General features: G+C 37.9%; 1 protein-coding gene across 4 annotated transcripts in view; it reads right to left on the reverse strand.

Annotated features, from left to right (window-relative positions):
* Nucleotides 1-24,860, reverse strand: part of LOC124711518 (ATP-binding cassette sub-family C member 5-like) — a 538,718-nt gene that overhangs the window by 462,876 nt on the left and 50,982 nt on the right. For all 4 annotated transcript variants that reach the window (XM_047241664.1, XM_047241655.1, XM_047241649.1 and 1 more), the window contains 5 exons: nucleotides 17,594-17,714; nucleotides 15,898-16,032; nucleotides 3,320-3,463; nucleotides 1,805-1,963; nucleotides 1,432-1,579 (listed from right to left, as the gene is read on the reverse strand). In XM_047241664.1, the coding sequence (XP_047097620.1) occupies nucleotides 1,432-1,579; nucleotides 1,805-1,963; nucleotides 3,320-3,463; nucleotides 15,898-16,019 (573 nt within the window). In that variant the 5' untranslated portion in view covers nucleotides 16,020-16,032; nucleotides 17,594-17,714. The remainder of the gene's footprint in view (nucleotides 1-1,431; nucleotides 1,580-1,804; nucleotides 1,964-3,319; nucleotides 3,464-15,897; nucleotides 16,033-17,593; nucleotides 17,715-24,860) is intronic.

The following is a 24,860-nucleotide window of genomic DNA, read 5'->3' on the forward strand; positions in this document are numbered from 1 at the left end:
TGTATGCAGTATCTATCTTACCCCTAGTGATATATGCTTCTACATCCTTACATTTGTCCTCTAGCCATCCTTGCTTAGCTATTTTGCACTTCCTGCGAATCTCAGTTTTGAGACATTTGCATTCCTTTTCGTCTGCTTCATTTACTGCATTTTCATATATTCTCATTTCATCAATTAAATTCGTTATCTCTTCTATTACCCAATGTTTTCTACTAGTTCTTTTCCTTTTACCTACCTGATCCTCTGCTGTCTTCACTATTTCATCTCTCGAAGCTAGCAATTCTTCTTGTATTGTATTTCTTACCCCTGTTCTTGTCAATCAGTCCCTAATGCTCCCTCTGAAACCCTCAACAACCTCCAGTTCTTTCAGTTTATCCAGGTCCCATCTCCTTAAATTCCTACCTTTTTGCAGTTTCTTCAATTTTAATTTACAGTTCATAACCAATAAATTGTGGTCAGAGTCCACATCTGCTCCTGGAAATGTCTTACAATTTAAAACCTCGTTCCTAAATCTCTGTCTTACGATTATATAACTTATCTGAAACCTTCTGGTGTCTCCAGGCCTCTTCCACATATACAACCTTCTTTCATGATTCTTAAACCTAGTGTTAGCTACGATTAAGTTGTGTTCTGTGCAAAATTCTACCAGGCGACTTCCTCTTTTGTTCCTTATCCACAGTCCATACTCACCTACTACTTTCCCTTCTCTTCCTTTTCCCACTATCGAATTCCATCATGACTATTAAATTTTGGTCTCCCTTAACTATTTGAATAATTTCTTTTATCACATCATACATTTCTTCAATCTCTTTGTCATCTGAGGAGCTAGTTGGCATACAAACTTGCACTACTGTGGTAGGCGTGGGCTTTGTGTCTATCTTGGCTACAATAATGTGTTCACTATGCTGTTCATAGTAGCTTATACGGGTTCCTATTTTTTTTTATTCACTGTTAAACATACTCTTGTATTAGTGTTATTTGATTTTGTAGTTATAACCCTGGATTCACTTGACCAGATGTCTTGTTCCTCCTGCCACCAAACTTCGCTAATTCCCATAACATCTAACATTAGCCTATCCATTTCCCTTTTTAAATTTTATAACCTACCTGGCTGATTAAGGGATCTGACATTCCACGTTCCGATCCATTGAACGTCAGTTTTATTTCTCCTGATAACGACATCCTCCTGAGTAGTCGCCACCCAGAGATCCAAATGGGGGCTATTTTACCTCCAGAATATTTTACCCAAGAGGGTGCCATCATCATTTAACCATAAAGTAAAGTTAGATGTGCTCGGGGAAAATTATGGTTACAGTTGCTCCTCACCTTAAGCAGTTCACAGTACCAGCACATGTAATGTAATTACAGTTGATTCATTCATTTGGGTATAAACCTACACATATGGAGGTAGTCATTCCACCTAATACTTACAGGACTTACAAATCCCATAACAAGGCTTGCAGCATACAGCATGCACGAAACAATCATACGTGTCTGTATAAACTTCCTCACTACTCTGGACAAAGATGCATCATTAAGTCCCACTTGTGCCACTTCATCCTGCCAAATAAGCTGCAACCTAAGGAAAAGTAGAAATAGAATTTGAAATACCTCATTCCACTATCTCATTTAAAATTTTATAAATAGAGATAACACAAAGAAATGGAGCAAAAATGTGCGTATAAAAATGTCTCAATATATAAAATATTGATACATTCCATCCCAGTTTTCCATTGTTTGTCTCTTTTATGTCTGATACTTTATGTATAAAATTTTATGTGCAGATTACAGACTACTCGCTTACCTTTGAGAATTTAGATCACATGATTCAAGATGTGACCCTTGAGGTAGATCTTCTAAAGTGAAGCCTTTTTTGTGAGCATGATACATGTAAGGTGAAACCCATGAATAATAAATATATGAAAAAAGGCCAGCACTATCAATACCCAAAACCTTTTTGTTCCTAAAAGCAAATCAAAACATTTTATTAACAAAAATAAATTAACTTTAAGATATTAATATACACAGTTTGAAACTTGTTGTTGGCATGGACTCCCATTTCCCACTTTACGAATGGAGCATCGCAGTCTTGATTCATTTATACCAGGTACTTACAATTAAACTTTAATTACTTGAGGCAGTGCAGATGGAAACTATTTACTGTATGGGTACTCAAATTTATAGGAATTTTGCACAGACTATGTGCTGCAGGATTTGTGTTGTTAGTAGTGTTATTGTCATGACTTGCCATTAGATACCAGTACTGATATGGAGCCACAGAGGTGAAACACAAGCATCAGTATGCATTACAGCTGCAGACAGTCAACATGAGTCTGTACAACATGAGCAGCGCTAAACTCAGAAAGCTGTTTTATCAAAACATCAGCAACACTGCTGCTGCTCTTTAAAAGAATGACACATTAGAGGAATACATAGACGTCCTTGTTCTGCACCAGGGTTGAAGAACATGATTTGAAACGTCAAATTAACTGTCAATTTGGGAATTACTCCTTGGACAGACATAAAGCGCATTATGCTACAAATTGTTGAAGAAGTTACTATTGCCATGGCTGAGAATGCTGGATGCAATGTGCAATCTTCAAGCAGCTGAACATTACATGGTACACCATTCGAAAAGAGCTCCAAACAAATGTGAAATGTTATCTCTTGTATAGTTCCAAGCTGTCACATATACAGATGGCCATTACACTGAGCAATATTTGTAACCTAGAACATAAACCTGGTAAAGCAATTAACAAATCTTACCCTTTCACATGAAAATTAAAATGTGTTTCCTTCAATGGATTAGTCATTATTTTTCTTTTGCATGTCCTGAACAAATTTTTCCACAAAGATTCATTGTCCTATAATCACTTTTTTTTTCATGGGGGTCTTCTCAAGTAGCATAAGTTGAATTGTAGCCACCCAAGTGTTCGAAAACGGTGGGAAGTACAGAAATATTTGAATAAAGAAAAAAATACATTTCACTGAAATACAAATAGTTGTTAGCTAGTAGTGTCTTCTTACATTAGTCCCCCAATTCATAAAGCTTTCTATATAAATCATAATCAATGTCATTACCATTTTCACCTAGTGTAACAAATACTTTATTTTTTGCCCCCCCCCCCCTGCTGTGTTGGCATCTAGGAATGATGAACACCTTTTATTTTCATTAATCTGTTCCATATTAATCAATAGCCCTACACAACTATACTTTATCAGAAAAATTAGTAATGCACATTACAAATAAATGTTAAACAGAGTTAGTTTCTACTAATCTCTGTGAATAAAATGCTTTGGAATCATTCAAAATACTTACTTGATATTTCTTCGAACTGGAATAAGATTTTTGAGGGCAGGCTGATACCTTGACATTCCATGATTTGTCATATATTGTGGAGTGGTATTTACATATGCACGATAAGGGCTACGTTGTAAGGAACTGTCCCTCCTGCCTTTGAGCCTTTAACAAAAAAAGATTAGTGGTTTTCATAGAGACAACTGTTTGATAAAATATGAGCTATTTTTCATATAATATGTGTCTACCATAACCCAAGTTCAGGGAGTGATTCTCAAACACAGAAAATTTGTCATTAAATGTTCTTGACTGGTGGTTGTTTAAATTTTCTTTATGCCAGTTCTCTTTTTTATTGCATTAGTAGGCGCAGGCTACTAGTGGCCACAGTGTGACAACATGTAAGTCAGAATAACATGTATGTAATGGGACTTTAAGGTGAGGCTAGCTACAATCAGGTGTAAACTGCACTGCGCAGTGGTAATGGCCTTAGCAGGTGGGTCAGTGTCATCGTAACTGGGGCACATCTCCTTTTACAGGTGACGAGCCCAGGTGCCATGTTTAGTGAAGCAAATGTGCCTCAGGGTGATATAAATGTGTCTGAATTTTGAAGCAAAAGGCATTCCTATTGCTGGACAGTGAGATATCTGGGCCTCATCAACAGCAGCCATGGGTTCGAGATCACATTGCGCCTTTAGCCGCCAGCAATGAGTTCGTCATGGGACTCAGTGCCACAGCATCATACCTGCCATCTGCATCTGCTGCTGCCTGCACCGGGTTCCCCACAGGACTTAGCACCTTCAACACCATCTACCGTCTAACTCCTGCCAGAGGGCATAGTCGATCCTACGTACAGATGTCTCCACATGCCACCACACTGAAGGCAAGCAGGGCCGTGGGGCTGCTCGAAGTGCTATTCTTGACAGAAAAGTAGTGTGCTATTGACATCACGCTTGTGGCCTACAGAGGCTGCAGGCCTGCTGTAATCAACACAAAGTCCCTAGGCAGGATTCTCTCAGAAGGTGGAAGCCGCCATCCGTACATCAGCTTTGGCCATTGTCAACAGAATGAGGCATGTTCTGCTGCATTGAGCCATAACAAAGCATGTACTGAAGTTGAATAAAGCATTTTTTACTGCCAGCAGTGTTTCCACTGGACCCTCCAGCTTGCCACCACCACCACCACCACCACCACCACTCATGCCACTGAGTGCAACTGTGCTCTTCAGAATGGTATCAGGGGAGTTGACATCACCGCAGTCAACAGCGGACAGAATTAGGAAACATACGGTAAATACTTATATGTTAACACAGAATGAGGAGGTAAACACAGTGTTGCTACAGGAAGCTGAGTCTTGTGTGCTTTATGCTTTCCTAAGAGGTTTAGCACCAGAGACATCTAGAGAGATCTCCATGCAGTAATTAGGTTAGCATTGGATTATGAGGAAATTGAGATATCAGCAGGTACGAGGGATCAAAGAAATGTGTTCATATCAAATGCAAAATGCTTTAATTGTGGGCCTAGAAAGCAAATGCAGTAAAAATGAATGTGGAAGTGGAATGTGCCATAGTGGGGGTGAAAAGTGGCAGGAAACACAAAGTTTTATTGGATACAGGGGCCCATGTGTCAGTGACCTCAAGAGAGCTGTAGGAAGCAGGTGTTGGAACCCACCATGTTACAAGTTACTTGGAGTAGGCACAGTGGTATATGAACCTTGTGATAGGTAATGATGAATTTTTTGTTTGAGACAACCAAATTTAGACACTGGGTGGAAGCAGTGCCTCATCTAATGATCCTAGGGTTAGACTTTCTGCATCAACATATTGCCATAATTGACCTTTGGTGAGATGTAGTGGAGCCCAGTGAGAAGACATTCCAGCTAGGGGGAGCTGTTGTCAATGTTGATCTGTCACAAGAAACACTTAGTTTACAGGGCAATCCAGTTAAATTGTGAACAATGACATTAATGATTAATTCGCATGACAGTGTGTTGAGTGGCATCAGAAAGTTGCTATGGGTGAATGTGGAGCCTTACCTACCACGTGATGTGTTGTGTACAGTGGAACTGCTGGAGGATAGTGAAATATTGGATACAGTATGATTCTGACAGGAGATGAAGCACAATCTGAATAGCACAATCTCTGTAACCAATTTTGGTGGAATTTATTAATCAACAATTGGCTGGCAGTAAAATAGAGGAGAGAAGTAGCTCTGGCAGAATATGGAAGTAAATTGCAATTTTAACATAGAAACATGTAGATAGCTCAAAGAAATATCAATTCTTTTGCAAGTAACATTGTTTAAATAGTAAAACTATGACAGATGCCTACCCAATTCCGAACATCACAGAAGCGATTCGTAATCCTGGGCAATGGTGGTACTTCTTGACAATGGACTTGAAGGGTGGATACTATCAGTTACAAGTGGCTCAAGTGGACAGAGCAAAACCTTGAGGACAGTATCATTATGAAGGATGCTGCAAGGATTAGAAAATGCACCAGCAACATTTCAACATTTGTTGGATGGGGTACTAAAAGGATTGACACAGTTATGTCATCAGACACATCAGATACTGATGTAGCTGGATGAAATAATCATCTTTTGGAGAGATACGCAGTAGTATAGGCAACAACTGAGGGAAGTATTCAAGAGATTATGGACAGCTATTTGACGCTAAGTACTGAGAAATGTCACTCTACACTACACGAAGTCAACAACTTAGGACCTGTGATAACTAAGGATGGTGTAAAAACTGATCCTAGATTAGTGCAAGCAGTGCAAGATTTTCCAATACCAGAAACAACTAATGGTTTATAATCTTTCCTTGCAAATTATTACAGAAAATTCATGAAGGGGTTTGCGGATATTGCAGAACTGCTTATGCAGTTGTTGAAGAAGGGGGTTAAGTTTGTGCAACTAGAGGAATGTCAAGGAGTGTTTGTTGAATTAAAGAAAGTGTTAACATCGAGTCCAGTGTTGGTGTTTCTGTACTTTCAGAAGGAGTTCATATTGTCATGTGATGCATCAAACCATGCTCTTGGGTGTGTTTTGAGCCAGGAGATTGAAGGTGAAGAACATGCTACTGCCTTTGTGTCAAGACAGCTGAACAGAGTGGAGAAGGATTAGTCTACCACAGAGAGAGATATATGCTTAGGTTGGTGTATGGATTAACATACTTCTGGTTTAAGTTAATGGAAGGAAATTCAAGGTAGTGACAGGCCATGCTTCTCTGAAGTGGTTACTAAGTTCGAAGGATCAATCTAGTAGACTGGTCAGATTGGCAATAAAACTCAGTGAATTTGAATACAAAGTAATGCATAAACTAGGAAAGAAGCACTGAAATTCGGACGGCTTAAGCAAGAAAATAGCAGTAGTACAAGCACTGTATCAGAGCCTTGCTAAATGGCATACAGCACAGAGAACCAACAAGGAGTGTAAACTGTATAGCAAGCAACAGTAGTTTAGCACACATGATGGATTATTGTGTAGAGAAAAAAATTAGAACCACAGGTGGTTCTGTCAGCAGAGCTGATGCAAGAAGCACTATGTGAAATGCATAATCACGTCTCATCAGGCCATGGGGAAGCAGGGTGATGAATCGGAGAGGGGCAGTAAAGTACTGGTGGAAGAGAAGGAAGAATGATGTTGATCAGTACTTCATAAATTGTATAGAATGCGTGCAGCATGAAGATTTTAATGGGAAGCATGTACTACTGCAGAAGTTGCCAGAAACAACAGAACTGTTTAGTTTCATTGGGGTGGACATGTTAGGAACACAACCAAACACAGAAGGTGATCATTTTGTGCTGACCAAAATATACCATTTTCCCCCTAGCACTGAGCTGGTGCTGATGCCACACCAACAAGTTGCACAAGTGTTAGTTAATAGGTGAGTACCGAAGTTTGGAGTGCCGGAGACAATACGGACCAAGAGATGAACTTCATGTCAGACTTGATTGAAGAGTTGTGCAGGTTATTAAAAGTAAAAAAGTTAAAACCAAGTCTACTTCATCCTCAAGCTAATGGAAGGACAGAATGAGTTCATTGGACACATGGGTAGGTGCTTAGTTATCATGTGAATGCACAAAATTTGGATTGGGATATGTTTTTATCCTTCATAAAGAGTAGTGTATAGCTCTAAAGTGCACAACAGCACCGGGTTGTCGCCATTCCAGATGTAAGAAAATGCATTCTTTACTGTCAGCAATGTTTCCTCTGGGCCCTCTGGCCCCGTCTCCACCATCACTCACCCCACAAAGGAATTGAAGCTTTACTTTCTCAATAAACATGACACCTTTGAAACTTTTATAATGGGGTTTCCTCACATTGTTAAATGTGATGACTGAACAGTTGAACAACAATCAATGGACTCTGGTAAACAACATTTTTCTTATGGTGAGAATTTGTCAGTACTTACTGTTCAAAACGACTTGGCACACATGTTTGCAACTTCTCATATCTTCAACAGTGACTTTATCTGTTGGTTTTGTCTGAAGAAACTTTCACAAATTTACTAATATGCCAAATTACATTTGGCCAAGTGGAAAGTCAGAGCATATTATTTTTAGACAGGAATTTCATCCACAGGACATTGTTAACAGTGCATTGACAAAACACAAAAATGTACCAGAACAAAACCAAATATCTCATTCAAGAGCCAATAGAAATATGCATTGCTACTCATCTCAATGTTGGTATTCATTACTGTCCATAATAGTATGAGACACAAACAGTAGGGATTTTACTGCATTCCTCTACATGTATATGTTAAGGATTTTTCATCTCACACAATAGTTTTTAATGTAGGCAAGAAATATCAGCCCACATAGACTGTTAAAATCCTTGCAATGCCACAGTATTTGCCACCACTAGGCTCTCTCAGTCAGTCACCCCTGTCCAATGAAATAGCTCACGCATTTCGAGGGAATGTTTCCACCTATGTGACTTTGACCTCATCATTCACTTCACAGTACCTAGTAACTGAACATGTTTGAAATTCACTCTTATTGGAAATTACAATATTTACACCTTTAAAAACATGGAACATTAACAAACTTCCACCCTCATGTGTAATTAAATCAATTTATCTTTTATGGGACAATTTATAAAGAGTTCTTCCATCTTTGGTACTGAAAATTATGAAGAATTTAAATGCTACATTAAAAGCAGTGAATTTTTCTCCATTCGAAGCTTAGTGATATGGGCTAGATATTATAGAGAGAGAAATTCCAGTCTGTGATAGGAAACGTTCCCTAATGCATCGAGCAAGGTTGTACAGTTGTAACACACTGGACTTTCCTTGGGGGAGTTGGCAATTCAAATCCCTGTCCTACCATCCATTTTTAGGCCTTCTCTGATTTCCATGAAATACTTAAGGCAATTCCTTGAAAACACATGAGCAATTTCCCCCTCTGCCTTTCCCCTATTCAAGCAGTCTCTCTAATGATCTTGTTGGCGACAAGATGTTTCGGAATAACTTTCAGTGAAGCCAACAAATACTACAATTTCACTGAGATCAGTTTTTGTTATCCCTTTATAAAGTAAAGATATATAAAAGTAAAAGATATAAAAATATACATATCATATAAACTGACTGATCCATGGGTAGTTGGTAAATAGCTCAAATATACATATTATGTTGTTGTTGACACTGTTTAAAGAAGATTTATAAAAATGATATTGTATGTTTTAGATGCTGATTTCCCACAGATAGCCTCTGTTCTTTACATCTGTTCAACTGTTTTTGACACTTAGGATGGAGTGTAAGTAGAGATTAGAACACCTTAGTTAACCACAGCACATTGCTTTCATTCTCATTTTATTTTTGTGTCCCCTTCAAACTTGGTGCCTTTCCACAAATTGCTAGATAATTAAAAATCATATTTCACTGACCTCAACAATAACACTCAAAAGAGTACTGTGGCCAATACATCCACATATCTTAGGTTAAAAAATTAGTTTAATATTTTGCATGAATTCCATGAGCAATTTACTAATGTCATGAGAATCAACACATTCAGGGGGAATTTTTGTTTCATTTTAACTAGCTTTTTATAAGTACCCAGTCTGATTCCTTTCTGTGTCTAGGAAAGCCAAATGATATGTGGCTGACATTCTGGATCTCCTCATAGTCATAGTAGTTGCAGTGTGGTGATGCTATGATGAGATTTCTATGGAACTGTTGTCAATAGAAGCTGTGGTGGAATTTTAATCTAGCAATGGTTATTTAAAAAACCATTGCTTCTTCCCTTTGCTACTGTGGTTACATTTTGTATTCCATTTTACATTGTATCATTGTGTCTTCATTATACAGGGTATAAAAAAACTAGCTATATCATATCTTAAAGTATTTGGAGAAGATAAAAATAAACATTTTTTTAACATGACAAAAATGTCACAAGGGTATCATTTTCATGTTCATGTTCTACAAAGGTTTTGATGCTAGTGACACTCAGAGAAGGTGTTCCAATTGCTGTGTGATGAATGTTGTTTAACAGATGTTGTTGATCTCCTATGGATTTCTTTTTGTGGAGGTAGATAAAACATTTGGTGTATGAGGCACCAATAGACACTCCAGAAGAACTGATTGCCCCTTGTCTGAAGCTGCAGCCATTATTTATGAAACATCTGGTTTTTTCAAGCATGTTAGATAAGCAAGTAGATGACAGTTGCAATTAATGTAAATGGACGATATTTTCAGCAATATCTCTAATACAGTATCCATCATGTGGGAGTTCGAAGACAATCTCTGAACATCACAAGCATCAAGACATTCATGAACCCTAGAGTGGAAATGGTGCACCTGTGACATTTTTATCAGATAAAGAAAGTGTTTCTTTTTATGTTTTCTAAACATTCTGAAGTTTTATGCTCTGTATGTCTGTTTATCTGTACCAGATGCTCTTGTGTAGATCCTCAGTCTCCAACAATTTCAGTCTTAGACTACCACAATGAGATCCCCATCAAGAATGCCTCTCTGTTTTGTTTTATTCTTTGTCGTGTTCTCTGCCAGTTAGTTGGCCTTCACATTCCCCATAGTCCCAGCATGCCCCTTGGTCAATACAAGTGATATTCCTTCTTCCCCTTCATCCTTGCCACTTGATGATAGTGTTTGAAAAGCAGAGAGTGAGTCCATTACTACTACAACATGCTCATCTTGGATTTTCATATAGTTACTTAGAGCTCTTTCCATGGCTAAGTGTTCCACTGTGTAACCTGACATCTCTTTCGGTAGTTGGAATAGTCAATTCTTTTTACTTTTGGTATCTACATAGGTGCAGCCAACAGAGCCATTCATATTTGGACCCACTTGTCAACACAAATACAGCACTTGAAAATTTTCATAAAAAGCTTTGTGAATTGCTTTATATGCCTGGAACATAAAATGGCATTTTGAACCTTTCCTTAAAATAGGTAGGATGCACATCTGAGAGAGGGGGGAGGGGGGGGGGGGACTGTGTGTGTGTGTGTGTGTGTGTGTGTGTGTGTGTGTGTGTGTGTGTGCAATGTGAGAGTGACTTGTTTTCTCTTGTTCCATGCCGTTCTTTCTGATTTGAATCACTTGGTAACACTGCAGTGGTGAAAAGAAGGATGGCTGCTGTAGTACGTAAATGGCTGCCCCAGTGCATTGATTAATCATTTTTTATTTGTAACTGAAGATGGAGAAGGAACTTTACAGTGAAAAAGTATTGCCTATAAGGATAATTCACCAGCATGTGAGGCTGTGGAAAACCGAAAAATACTATGTTTGTTTGCATGGCCATCTTCTGCAGCAGCTGTTTAAATCAGCTATTATCAGTTTCCCTTCTTGAGCTTACTGAAATTTAATTAAAGAGAATTTTACACCAGACGCATTTTGCTTTTATTTATAAAGCATCTTCTGTGGTTATTTTGCAAACTTGATAAATATTTTTGTACATTTTTGACTGTCTTAGATTAAAAACAGCATTTTGTTTATAAAGTTGGAGTGCAAATTACTTATGGTGTTTCTGCTTCTTCTCTCCTTGCTAACACTAGTTAATGTCAAAAGACTTCATTTCACTTATGCACTTGGCAGTTTTTGCAATTGTGCAGTGTTTCTTGTGCTGTATTTAGGTTACTTACACTTCACTTTTGTAAATCGAACTGAAGTTATGTGTGTTTCTCACTCTGCACAGTATTACAGTGTTTATGTCTGTTCATATGTTTTCGTGCAGGTTGTGAGCATTACCAACCAGTGAATTTACATATTTCTTTTCTTTTAATTTGTGTACTGTGTATGTGTGTTTGTGTGTGAGAGAGAAAGAGAAAGAGAAAGAGAAGGAAAAAGAGAGATTAGAAGATGGGGGTGGGCACAGGATGAATGTGTGCAGTGTGTGGGTGTGTGTGTAAGTTAGTGTAAATTAGTGAAAAAGTCTTGTTAGCTTGGCAGAGATGTGAGAGGAATTTGGGAGGTGGGTGAGGGGGCAAGGGGTGAAAGGTGTTTTTAACTGTTAGATCACTTAATACAACATTAAATATATACACATAATCACAGGCTCCATTTACCATCACCTCCTCCTCCCAGCTTCTGTCCTATAATCAGGCCCCCCCCCACACACACACACACACAAAAATAAAAAATAAAAACTCAACACCTCCCTCCCCCACCAATCTCCTCTCACATCTCTGCTAAACATACAAGACATTTTCACTAATTTACATTAACTCTCACACACACAAATTTTAAAAAAGATGTAGTTTCATAGATTGGCAACATTCACAACCTGCGTGAAAACAAATGAATAGACATAAATACTGTCCAGAGTGAGAAACACACATACCTTCAGTTCAATTTACAAAGGGGAAGAACAAATAACCCAAATGCAGCACAAGAAATACTGCACAATGGCAAAAACTGCCAGGTGCATAGGTGAAAATAAGTCTTTTGATGTTAACCACTGCTAGCAAGGAGGGAAGAAGCAGTGGTTTGGACAAGATGTAAACTAACACCGTAAGTAACTTGCACTCCAACTTAAACACCGTTTTTGATCTAAAACAATCAAAAATGTACAATATATGTACCCAATTTGCAGAATAAACATGGAAGATGCTTTACAAATAAAAGCAAAATGCGTATGGTGTAAAATTCTCTTTAATTAAATTGTAGTAAGCTCAAGATTAAAAACCAATAATGACTGATTGAAAAATATTGTTTCACTATACTCACACAGATCTGGAAGATGCACCAGCAAGCAGCCGACCTCCTCTAATGGAGGAACCAAAGACCATCATAAAAGTGCTGTCTGATATGTGCATCATCACTCACACAATTGTCAGAAGTGTTGGTTTTAGTGCATGAGGTACTGTACACAACAAAAGTGTCTGTCAATGGGCCCCAAGATCGTTAGTGTTCTTTGAAAGGGAGCTTCACATTGTATCTACAATAGAAATGTTGAAAATGTGCAAGGGCAAAAAAGATGAGGTTTTCAGCCATCTGATTACAGTGGATGAATGTTGGGTTGTTCGCTATGGTCCAGAAATGAAAGAAACCAACAAACAATGAAAACTACACAGTTCCCCTCCTTAAAGGAAGACACAACCATCTTTGGGCAAGGTTACGCTTTCTCTCTTTCTGCATTGTCAAGGAGTCACCTTCAAACACTATATAAAAAAATAGACAGACCATTGCAAAACATAACCAAAATCTTCTGACCACTCTGCTGCCCAGGGTCAAACATGTACCAAGTCAGTGAGATGCTTAGACTCTTGTGTTAGTGTGTTAACTGTAAACTCAACATTCATCTCTTGCAATGACCCCTTACATGAATGTTTCTTCGTCATTAACTTGCCCCTGCCCCCCCTCCCCCCCCCCCCCCCCCCCCACACACACACACACACACACACACACACACACACACACACTAAACCATGGTCCCTGCCAAGGTGTGATGGCTTGCTTGCCTCAACAATACAGATAGTTGCATTGTCAGTGCAACCACAATGGTGGTGTATCCACTGAGAGGTCAGACAAACCCATGGTCCCTGATGAGGGGCAGCTGCTTTTTCTGTTCTTGCAAGGGCAACAGTCGGGAAGTTTCACTGGTCCAGCCTTGCAACACTGAAAGTCACAGAGAAAGATCAAGCTTTGAATACAGTAATCAGATTCAAATGGATGTAGGCTGTGGTAGTTACGCATACATGAAGAGGCTTCTACAGGATAGACAAGCATGGAGAGCTCCATCGGACCAATTTTCAGACTGAAGACCACAACAGCAGCTTTTTCCAGCAATTCCTATCACAGCCCACTTGATGTTCCTATTGGTCTTTAGACATCAAATGAGAAACAAACTTAGCTGAAAACTGAAACATGTTCAGGTTTTGAGTCACAATCTAAAGCTATAAACTAATACACAACAGTTGGCATGCATGAGATCAGTCTTCTGTACGTGAGCACCACCAGCTGAGGTCTAGAGTCTTCTTGGTCAAGCATAATATTTAACTTACTGATGACTAGTTTAGAACCACTTATAATACAGAGTTCAGCCACGGGTATCTTCTCTGAAAGCTTGCATCAAAAGTTAAAATGTTTTCATAAATGTTTACCCCACTTCCAGGCAAAACTTCTTGCTGCATCATTGCTTCCATTAATCAGACATTAGAAAAATCTCCACAAATACATTATCACCCTTCACTCAAATAATACTAGTTCATAATACAAACGAAACATCAACAATGTCATTACTCAAGAGGTGGTGGCAGAGTCATTATCATCAACAACACATTTCTAGAACCTGCATTGTCGCGTAAAAAGAACATAAAGTGCATATGTATTTTGAATAGGTGATGTACACTAATGCTATATATAATTAATGTTATATCAGGCGTCTCTCTTAAGTCATCAGGTGCGTTTTCTTTGGTGTTTCAGGTGATATTTGCAATTTCACTTTTTTAATGTGTAGCTGGTGTTGGTCCAAACAAATATTGCTCACCACGCCTTTCATATGATACACAATGCTGACAAAAAATGTTGGTTTGTTTCCCATTACAAACAAAATTATTTTTAAAGTGGTCGATATTTGTTTTATTGACATGTATTAACAGGGACAGTAAAACACAAAGACTAACCAGTACTCCAGCAGCAAAATCACCACTCTGGCCCATGCTGACTGCTACCATTACGCAGTAGTGCTCCTTTGTCACTGTTGGAGTACTGGTTATTCAATATAACAATGAAAATAATCATTTTTCAACAAGATAATGTAGCACTAAAATATTGTGCATGAGTTAATAAGAGTGAAAAGCTAAGTAATCTCTCTCTTGCATCTTACCATATCTTCCAACTTTAAACTATAAGGTTTTCAAATCTCATCTTGTGCAGTCCCCAACAATCAGTCTTTCCTTCTCATCCCTTTTGGTAAGTCTTCTGACCCAGGGTTCTGAGTGTCTTTTCTGAACTCCACCCCTTTTTCCTAAACATCTCCAGTCTTTTACCTTCACCCCTATTCCTTCCTCTTCAGCCCTTCGAGCAGAAGAAGGAGCCACTGTCTCCAAAAATTTGCATACATGAAATCTTTCTTTTATATGTGTATTCTCCTGCTGCCACTTGGTAACCAGATTTTTTTATCCATCTAATTACATTATATCGTTAGTCATTATGTTTTACTGCCCTGCTAATAGATATTGATGGAACAAGTACCACACTATACTAAAGTGGGACTGCTGTATCTAATGGGCGTGTAAAATTTGTCTTTAAAAATAATTTTGTTTTTGACATGAAACAAACTGATGGTTTCCACTGACACTGGGTGTTGCATGAAAGACAGATGAGTGGTGTGTGTTTGGGCTGACTCCAGCTATGCCCTGCAAACATGAAATCGCACATATCTGCCGAAAACCGGAGATGTGTTTGACAGCTCATTGGGAGAGACACCCTGTATTGATCAGGATGTTACTTCCAAGATGAGAGTTAAACAAACTGCTAAAAAAAAGAAAGTCATATTCCACAGATCCCATGGAGAGTAATCTCTGGGGCGAGGAAAGGAATCAAATATGAATATTTAATTTAATTAAGGTGCACAACCATAAAATAACATTACATTACTGTAGTACAATGACAATTACATCTACGGTTTTTGTGAAGATACTCTTCAGTGGAGTGAAGGAGTTGTCCAAAAGGAGGTTCTTTAAGTCAACCCAAAACTCTGCTACGCTATCTATCTAAAATTTAATTTGTTCTAGTAGACTGTTGAATATATCTGTACCCACGTATTTAGCTTGTTTCTGTACCAACGTTATACGTTTGAAGTCTTTGTAGAAGTTAATTTTGGTCTTAGTGCCTTTCCCTATCTTTTATGAAAAGAGAAATATTGGTAATGACAACGGACATTAACAAATATAATTGCAAAGTAGTTGTCAAACTACCCAGTTCTTTGGAGAGGTCTTAGCAGGATGTTCTAAAATTAACACCAGCTACAACTCTTATAATACACTTCTGTATTCTGAAAATAATATGCCTCATCTTATCTTGAATTTTGTCACAAAATGACTCAATACCTAATTAGTGCATTAATTAAAGATTAATAGTTATCTATGATGTAAGTGATGACACTAAACAGACAAATTACAGTAAAACTAAGACTTACAATTCTTCCTCATTTCCATCACTTCTTTCATCTTGACTAGCAGAGAGATGATTTGGCTGAATTTCAGGAACACGAGAAACTTCATTCAAGGGGATCTTTCTAAAATCCCCACTATTTGCCATTTATTCTCTTTTACTGTAACAACAAAAATTCTTGAATTATAAATGTTTAATCACCCATCCACTCACCCACCCACCCACACACACACACACACACACACACACACACACACACACACATAGTCACACTCTGTAGAGAATAAACGGTGAGACATGGTTGTACTATGAAGAGGAAGCAGACTGAATGGAGAGGCTAGAACGAGAGCTGAAAGAAATAATGTAAGCATGTACCTAAGCTAAGGAAAAAGATATTTTATTAAGTATGAAAGTAATACGACAGAAGATAACATAAAGAAGAATGCTAGTCTGAAGTGTTAGGTGTAAACATAGAATATAAGATTACAAATAATTAGAAATGTGTAGGATTGGAAAGATGAGGTACATGAGTCAGGTCCTCCGATGAGATGGTTCACCCTGTTGTGAGGACAATGGTTTCCCCTCATCCTCCCAATATGTGGCTCCTGGTAATCTTGAGGTCTGAATGACCTGCCCCTACTTTCTACCCCTCTTTCCTTCCTGAGGAAGGAATTAACTGTTCTAAAGGATAGGATAGTTTTTGTACTTTCAAATATGTCTATAAGCAGTCCTTCAATTTTGTCAACTGAAGGTAGGTACTGGTCAGCCATTTTGTGTCCTTGTAATTTTATAGCTTTCTCAAATCCTTTAGGGTGTGCTAGAACTGGAGTGTTAGCACCTACAACGTTTTTACTACAGTGCTAGTATGGTTAAAAAAAAAAGATAATTGTGATAAAACATGGAAACTCAGCCAAGACACACAGTAGAAACATAGTTTTCACTACTGCTGATAATTAAACATAATGCAGCTTCTGTGATGGCACTGCTCCTTCATCTGTTAAAGAATACCATCAGCATTTTTGACTAGTCAAATTCCAAATAATTACTTTTCCCCAAGTTTTTAATAGATTTGATGAAATTGGTTGGCTGTCCTGTGCACAAATTTTGCATGAAAAAAGGTTCAACAAACAGTGCAGGAATAGCAACACAGTACTAACACCCAATTCTGTTAAGTACCCTGTGAAGATTTTTGGCACATCTACGTACTGTATGAACATGAGTCTGATGATCATTTCATCCATCAGTATTATGTTTTGATGACTGTGACTGCTAATCTGAATGAAAATATAATAATATCTGCATCAGTCACAAGCTTTTATTTTATCTGTGGCACACTTCAACAGTTACACAATTGTCATCAGGTAAAAGGCCTCTTTTTACATAACATTTCTTACAGAAATGTACTTGTGGTTTCTTGGAGCATTCAACGTGGCCAGGATGTTATGCTGCATCTCGCACTGATAACAACAAGCCTAGTTAGTTTGCAAATAACATGCAATGAACAAATTATGCAGGTATAAAAATTATTTACTGTGCAAAAGCTGAAAAAAAGGTCTTTCACATGACATGGATAATCACATCTTTCTTGCCATACATTAACAGACACAACCATTACACATTTCATTGTAATACATCTTTTAAGTCCATACTTAATCAAAAATGGTATGTAAACCATGCAAGAACCTTCTAGAAAAATACAGGCACTGAACAAGCCGACTTACTCAGAAAAAGAGTCAAATATTGACTGGTACTGTACTTTTACATTCCCCAGCTAGTTCTTCTTAGGTACATGTGATGAGCTTCAGCTTAATGTATATTGCTTTTCAAGGTCCCCAGAGAATTCTGAAAAACAAAAAACAAATCATGACTCAGCAGTGAAATCTCTAAATAATAAAAAAAAACTGTGGATTATCTTCTCAATTATGACCACACAAACACAATATCCATCACAGCATCCCATCATTCTGTGAACCCTACATCCTATACATAAACTACAATTCATTCCAAATATTTTTTTATTTAAATGTCCACTTTATTCTATTTGATGTGAATTATCAAAATATTGTTTCTCTGCAATAAGCACCATCAACTCTATTGAACACAAATACAATTAATAAGCAAGAAACATCAGCAAAAAGATCCTATGCCGATACAATAAGGTGAAGAACAAAACACTGAAGCATATCTTCAGGATTCAAAGAAATTCATTAGATAATTGTGGAAACATCAAGCCAATATTAAAGCTCAGCAGTACTAGTTCAAACCTTGTACATGTCTCAGGTGTAATGATGAACTTCTTTTGTTAAAATAGTATCATGATTAATTATTTCAAATTCATTAAAAGCCTGCTGCTATGCAGCTTGTACAATTAGTTAATAAAGAATTCTCAATTGTATCCACCAAGTTTATCTTAGAATTAGGGATGTCTGACAGCTCAGCCCTTCTTTACCTCATTGCCAAATTTAGATAACACTGTAAAAGCGAAATGAGTCAGGAACATGCCAACAAAATGTGGATACATTTGTCTCAAGACTAAATGAAACTTCCTCATCGTTCAGCAGGCAGTGCTCAGTAAACATAAACTACAGTGGTTTTGTATCAGAACTCATGACTGTTTTAAATGAATGTTTCCCCTTCATGACAGCTTGTGACTGCGGGGAGGGTGGCGGGGAGGGGGGGACTTGTGGATAACTGAAGGCATCAGGATCTCTAGTATTAGAAAGAGGAAATTGCACATGAAAGCAAAGAACAAACATGATTTAGAGTTTTTCAGCTAAATGACAAACAGTTAATAGTTTGTCAGTTAAATGGCTAACAGTTAATATGTATCAGATGGCATAAATAAATCAAAAGCTGTATGGCAGAATGTCAAGATTGAAATAGATGCTCAGGAACAAAAAGTTTTAACCCTAAATTAGAAATAGATGGGGAAATGATTACAAACTCCAGACATACATGCAAAGAATTCAACAATGTGTTTTATAAATTCTAACATAATTGATGATCTCCCTCCTCCACACATAAGTCCCAATATAACGTGATACAGATTAAGAGGATTCAAATTTACTCATGTATCCTGCTATGAAGTGACTAACATTGTAAAATCCCTAAAAAATCTCAAATCTGCAGGCTGGGATGAAATTCTGACAAAAATGATAAAGGCAGCATGTGATAATATTGCCCCCAACTTGTAAGGTTACAAGGGATGATGTAATAGTATAACTAATTTCCTGAATGTGATAATGTTTACTGTGGAAGAACAGTTGGGGTGTAGCAAGCACAAGTCAATAAATTTATGGAGTCACCTTCTTGATAAAGAGAGGAGGCAGCATATAACAGTTTCACATTGAATTACTTAGTTACATAACTGCCTATGTCTCATTGCATAACTTGGTACATACAGTAATAATGTAAGGTGTGCTTGTCTTGCTAATCATTGGATTTGCTGGGTATCTGATCACTGAAATAGGAGTACTCCATAAACATAAGAGCTCTTCAAAATAGTTCAAAACTCAAATTTAAAGAATAGTAGCAGGGATAATATTTTGGACATTAAAGAACATGTTTTATACAAAAATTAAGTTGTAAGGATGTTTGAGAACCTCTGCATAATAAGTTATTGTCTTTTATTGTGAAGGTACTGTTCAGTTTTCGATCTATGTAGAGCAAAATGAGTATTTCGTATACCACACCATTTAGGCAAAGACGTGATTAAACAAAAGAAGAGGGGTGAAACTGCCAAAAAGGTGGAGTGCCCTTAAATATGTAAATAACCTGATGATTGTCTACAAAATAATATAAGGTATTTAGTTTTATGTATTTTAATATTGTAACATTGTAAATGCATGTTGGCCATGTTTAGAAATAATATATTTGACTAATGTAGTGTCACGTGACCGGACACAGGACAGAGGATAGGGGACAAAGGTCGGGGTCTTTGGATCGTGGTCCGTTGGTGGCGTAAGGTCGGTGCGGCTAAGAGCCGCTGACATTTGTGAACGATCATGATTTAGACAAATACTTGAATTCATTCACTGCTGTACTTAGATGGCTATTTACTCAATATAGGGTGCGAATGCAACTGTGCACAACCGAACCCCTTTTGCAGACGAGTCATGATAAAAGGTTGTGTACAAGCCCGAGTGAAGTTGCAAACTCTGTGACATAATAAATCAATTGTTTGATGAAGGCTGCTTTCTACACAGGTTGAAGTATGCAGAAGTTTGATCTATCCACAAGAAGGGCAGACAAGAGGAGATAGGAAATTTTCACCCAGTATCAATAGTACCAATTATTTTTAAAATATTTGAGCAAATAGTGTGTAAACAATTAGAAAAATACAACAAAAAACATAACATTATTCTTAATAATCAGTATGGGTTTAGGAAGGGCCAAAGTGCCATGCGTGCTATTAATGAACTAATCACTAAAACAAGCAAATGCCTTGATAACAAGGAGAGTGTACCCAGTATTTTTTGTGAGCTCAGTAAGATATTTGATATGGTAAACCACAAGCAGCTGCTCCTCAAATTAGCTTCTTATGGCTTCCATGAAAAATCTTTCAGTTGGTTCACATCTTATCTCAAAAATAGGAAACAGAGGGTAGTTGCCAGATGTAGAAGTATGAAACTAGAATTTGGTTGCAATAATTACACATCTGTTGTTTGAAACTGGTAAACAGTACTTTATTCAAAATAATCTTCATTGCTATTTATACAGTTCTCCCACCTCTCTAGCAGGCTATCAATGCTGCGGGGACAATAAAAAAAATCTTCTTTTGAAGTGAGCCAGCCACCAAGCCATTTTTGTACATTTCCATGCAAATTGAAGTGTTGTTTAGCGAGAGCGCGTCCCAGTGATGCAAACAGATGATAATCAGAGAGAACCAAGTCTGAAGAGTAAGCCACATGCCCTGGTATTTCCCAACTGAATGCCTCAATCGTTTCCCTGACCCATTTTGCTGTCTGTGATGGGGTGTTATCATGGAGCAATAAGAGTGTGGCCTTTCTCCATATTCCAGTTGTTTTTCATGTAATGCTCCATTTAAATCAATCATTTGCTGTTGGTAATGATCAGTAATGGTTTCGCCAGGTTTTAGCAGATCATAATAGATGACACCCTTCTGATCCCACCAAACATAGAGCACTGCCTTCTTTCCAAAGTGATTTGGTCTTGCAGCGGATGTCGATGGTTTGCCTGGATACACCCATGATTTAAGATGTGTAGGATTCTCAAAATATATCCATTTTTCATCATCTGTCACTATTTGATGGAGAAACGACTTTCTTTTATATCTGGCAAGCAGCATTTCACAAGTGGTCTTTCAGTTTGCTTGCTGTCTTTCATTCAGTTCATACGGCACCCATTTTCCCACTTTCTGCACCTTAGCTTTCAATCAGACAGAAATGGCTTTCAAACAAGAATCACACCTTCTCCTGTCATTGTGTGGCTGACTCCACATACAAATCAACCATATTTTAACCAGTTTCAATGTGTAAGATGTCAGATGGAGTCAGCTAAAAACACATCATTGTGTGGAATCTAATGCAGCAAATATGAAAGCAGAACATATTGTTATTTAAATACTTCACGAGAAATCTAGTTTCTTTGCCTTCCTTTTGCATGTGTAGATTACACAGCTTTTTAACAAGGCTATAAACAAAGTTTACATATCTCAGTCTTGTACCTGTCCAAAAGGTTACTTGTTACTATCATTGTAAGCATTGATCTTGGCTATAAATGTAGGGATGTATTCCCGACACCATAGTTTTGCAAAACATCCACATCAACATGGGTTCAAGGGTGTTATGAATGGAATTCCCTGCAGTGATCCCCAATTATGCAACACATCTCAGATGTGAATTTTTACTTGCGTTCTTCTTTACAGATATTCTTTTCATAATTTTTAGTTTGATTGTCTTTCATTCTGTTTTGTGTATATTAGAGTAACTTACTGACCAGATTTCAAGAATTGGTTGTCATCAAGAAACCCAGTAACACAAGGTGCTTCAAAAAGAATGACTTAATTTTAAATGGTAGTAATTACAAAACATAGGATATATCGACAAGGAAATATGTGTCATTTGAAAGAGTGTGGCCCATAATTTCGCCATTAGATGTTAGTCGATGCATCTTCTGTTTGCATTCAGTCAGAAGTAAGATAGTTTCTGCTCAACAGGAGACATTTTGTGTGCTGCAGTTCGCAAAGAGTGAGTTAGTGATTTTGGTCCAGCATGTTTTTCATCAGAATTTTAGCACTCATCGCCTACACCCAAAAATATTCGTCATTGTTGTCACCAATTTGAGGAGACAGCATGCTTATGCAAAGGTACGAGTCCAGATCGATCTCACACTTCTGATGACATGTGAGTGGAGTCCACGAAAGTCTACTCATCACCCAAGCACAGAACTGGTAACGCCTCATATGACTGTCTGACGGCTGTTAAGGCATTGTTTGTCCTATAAGCCATAAGACTACAATTAGCACAAGCTCCTCGGGTTGGTAATAAAAGGAAACAGGTTGACTACAGCATAGTTCTGCTGGAGGACATGGAAGACAATACATTTTTACCACAGTTGATTGTCACCAACGAACCAACATTTCATATTAGTTGCAAAATAAACTGACACACTGTGTACATATGGGGACTCGGGAATCCTCATGACATTATTAATCATGAAAGAGACTCACCTAAATCGAACGTTTTTGTGCTATTTCTCATGAAAAAAAAGAGTGCAGTCCCTTCTTTTTTTAGGAAAACACAGTGACTAAAATGAGCTACCTTCAAATGCTGCAGAACTAGCTTTTTCTAAAACTTCAGGAGAACTCCGATGACTTCATTTTCCAACAGGATGGAGCTACATCACACTGGCACAACAATGTACATCAGTCTCTCAATGACACTCTGCCTCAATGCTGGATAGTGTACATGGGACTCCAAGACACTGTCCAGCATTCCTGGCCTCCAAAATCATCAGACATGACTCCATGTAATTTTTTCTTGTGGGGATATGTGAAGGAAAGTATGTTCACCTCCCCTTTACCTCATGACAAAGAAGAAGTGAAGAAAAACTAACAGCCGCTGTAACTTCTGTAAAAGCAGATACGCTGCGTCAAGTTCATGGTGAATTCAGCTGTCGTCTAAGTGTTGCTCGTACTGATGCTGCTGGACACACAGAGCATTTGTGATAGCATACCCAAAACTTTAAGATTTTGTGAGTATTTCACATTCATCCTACATTTGTACTATGCTTTTATCAACAAATATGGAGTTTTGAAATCAGATCGTTCTTTTTGAAACACCCTGTGTTTTGCATCTTTTTACATAATGCTCACTCAGGGATAGTCTAAATAAGATCAGATTAATTTGACCTGTTCTTTGTATGAATCTGACTAGACTGATTTATGTCCTGTTTTTTTCCAGGTCTGTAGCAGGAGCACTAGCTCCACACTGTTTTCATGACGTCCTCCATGGCATACGAAAGAGTGGGAGAATTTAGTTTGATAATATCTCAATTTTTTTAGAACATTCACAAAGTCAGTTCTCATAAATCTGAAAGGTTTTTATCTCTGATATCTAAAAATTAAACATCACTGAAGCTAGATCTTCTACAACTACTCCTCCATATGTGTGCTTGCTCCTTTTGGTGCTCAAGTTCTGCAGCTGAATCTTGCATAAACCTGAAGTGACTTTTCCTCCAGGTGTGCTTATTTCATTCTAAGCCCCACTTTTGACCTTATATACCGCAACAGAATTAATATAAAGCACGTCTGTTTCCTGTAAGAAAATTATTCCAGCCTTTTTGCCAGTTTCACCATTCCCGAACTCATTTCTCAACTGAGGTTGCATTACTTACAACAGCAATATTCAAATATGGGGTCGAATATCACTAAATTCTAATCATTAAGTTTTCCTTTGTGTCAAACCTCATCATTCATGCTTATGTATTATGCAGAACCCGTCAATATCCGTTCTTTGGTCTAATACTGCACACACTGTAAGAATTATTGGTGTATTAACAGTAAGCTTATAACATGCTTCGTTGAGTCCAGCCTAATGGCCAGAAATCTATAACTCATAGCATGGATCGTTAAGGTCATTCACTTAAGAGCAAAATTTAAGGATGATAGTAACTTTCGCACAATGTGTCATTGTCAAGAAACATAAGTCTATGAAACTTGGACCATATATATAAAAAATGGCTGTAGTATAGTAAAGAAGATAACAGAAAGAAAAACACAATTAGATGAACAGAAACTTAGTCACAGACAATATTACACCGAAGTCATCACAATTTATAATGATCACCTGGACATTACAATATGCGAGACACGAGTGTGTGATCACCATGGGCAGCAATGCATGACCTGCAAGTTCTTCTGTGCTGGCCACGAGGGTGGCAAGGAGTTCTTGTGGTAGGGCATACCATTTCTCTTCCAACGTGTGTGGCAACTCGTGAATGTTTGTTGGTGCACGTGAATGTGCTGCAATACGTCTCCCAAATGTAGCCCTCATGTGCTCAATGGGATTTAGTTGGGAGAACATGCAAGTCAATCTATTTGCTGACCATCTTTGAATTCCTAGAGCTTTTCCACCCACATTGTTTGTTTTTGTTGCGCATTTTCATCCATAAAAATGAAGTCAGAGCCAAATGCATCACTGAAAAGATGTAAATGAGGAAGGAGTACAGAGTCACAGTAACGGTGGCTGGTGAGTGTACTGTGTTCATAGATTTGGACATCGGTATGCTCATGCAACATTATGCCTCAACACACCATGACACCTAGGCCACCAAAACAATCTTGTTCAACCGTATTCCTGGGTGCATTACTTATCATCATATGGGAAGATGTGGGAGCACATAAGGTACCCAGGAACACTGTCAAACATGATTGTTTTCATGATCCAGATGTCACAACATGATGAGACATAATGCTGTATGGGCATAATGATCTCCAAATCTTTGAACATGGTACAATCACCACGT

This window comes from Schistocerca piceifrons, chromosome 1, assembly GCF_021461385.2.
Source record: "Schistocerca piceifrons isolate TAMUIC-IGC-003096 chromosome 1, iqSchPice1.1, whole genome shotgun sequence".
Taxonomy (NCBI): domain Eukaryota; kingdom Metazoa; phylum Arthropoda; class Insecta; order Orthoptera; family Acrididae; genus Schistocerca; species Schistocerca piceifrons.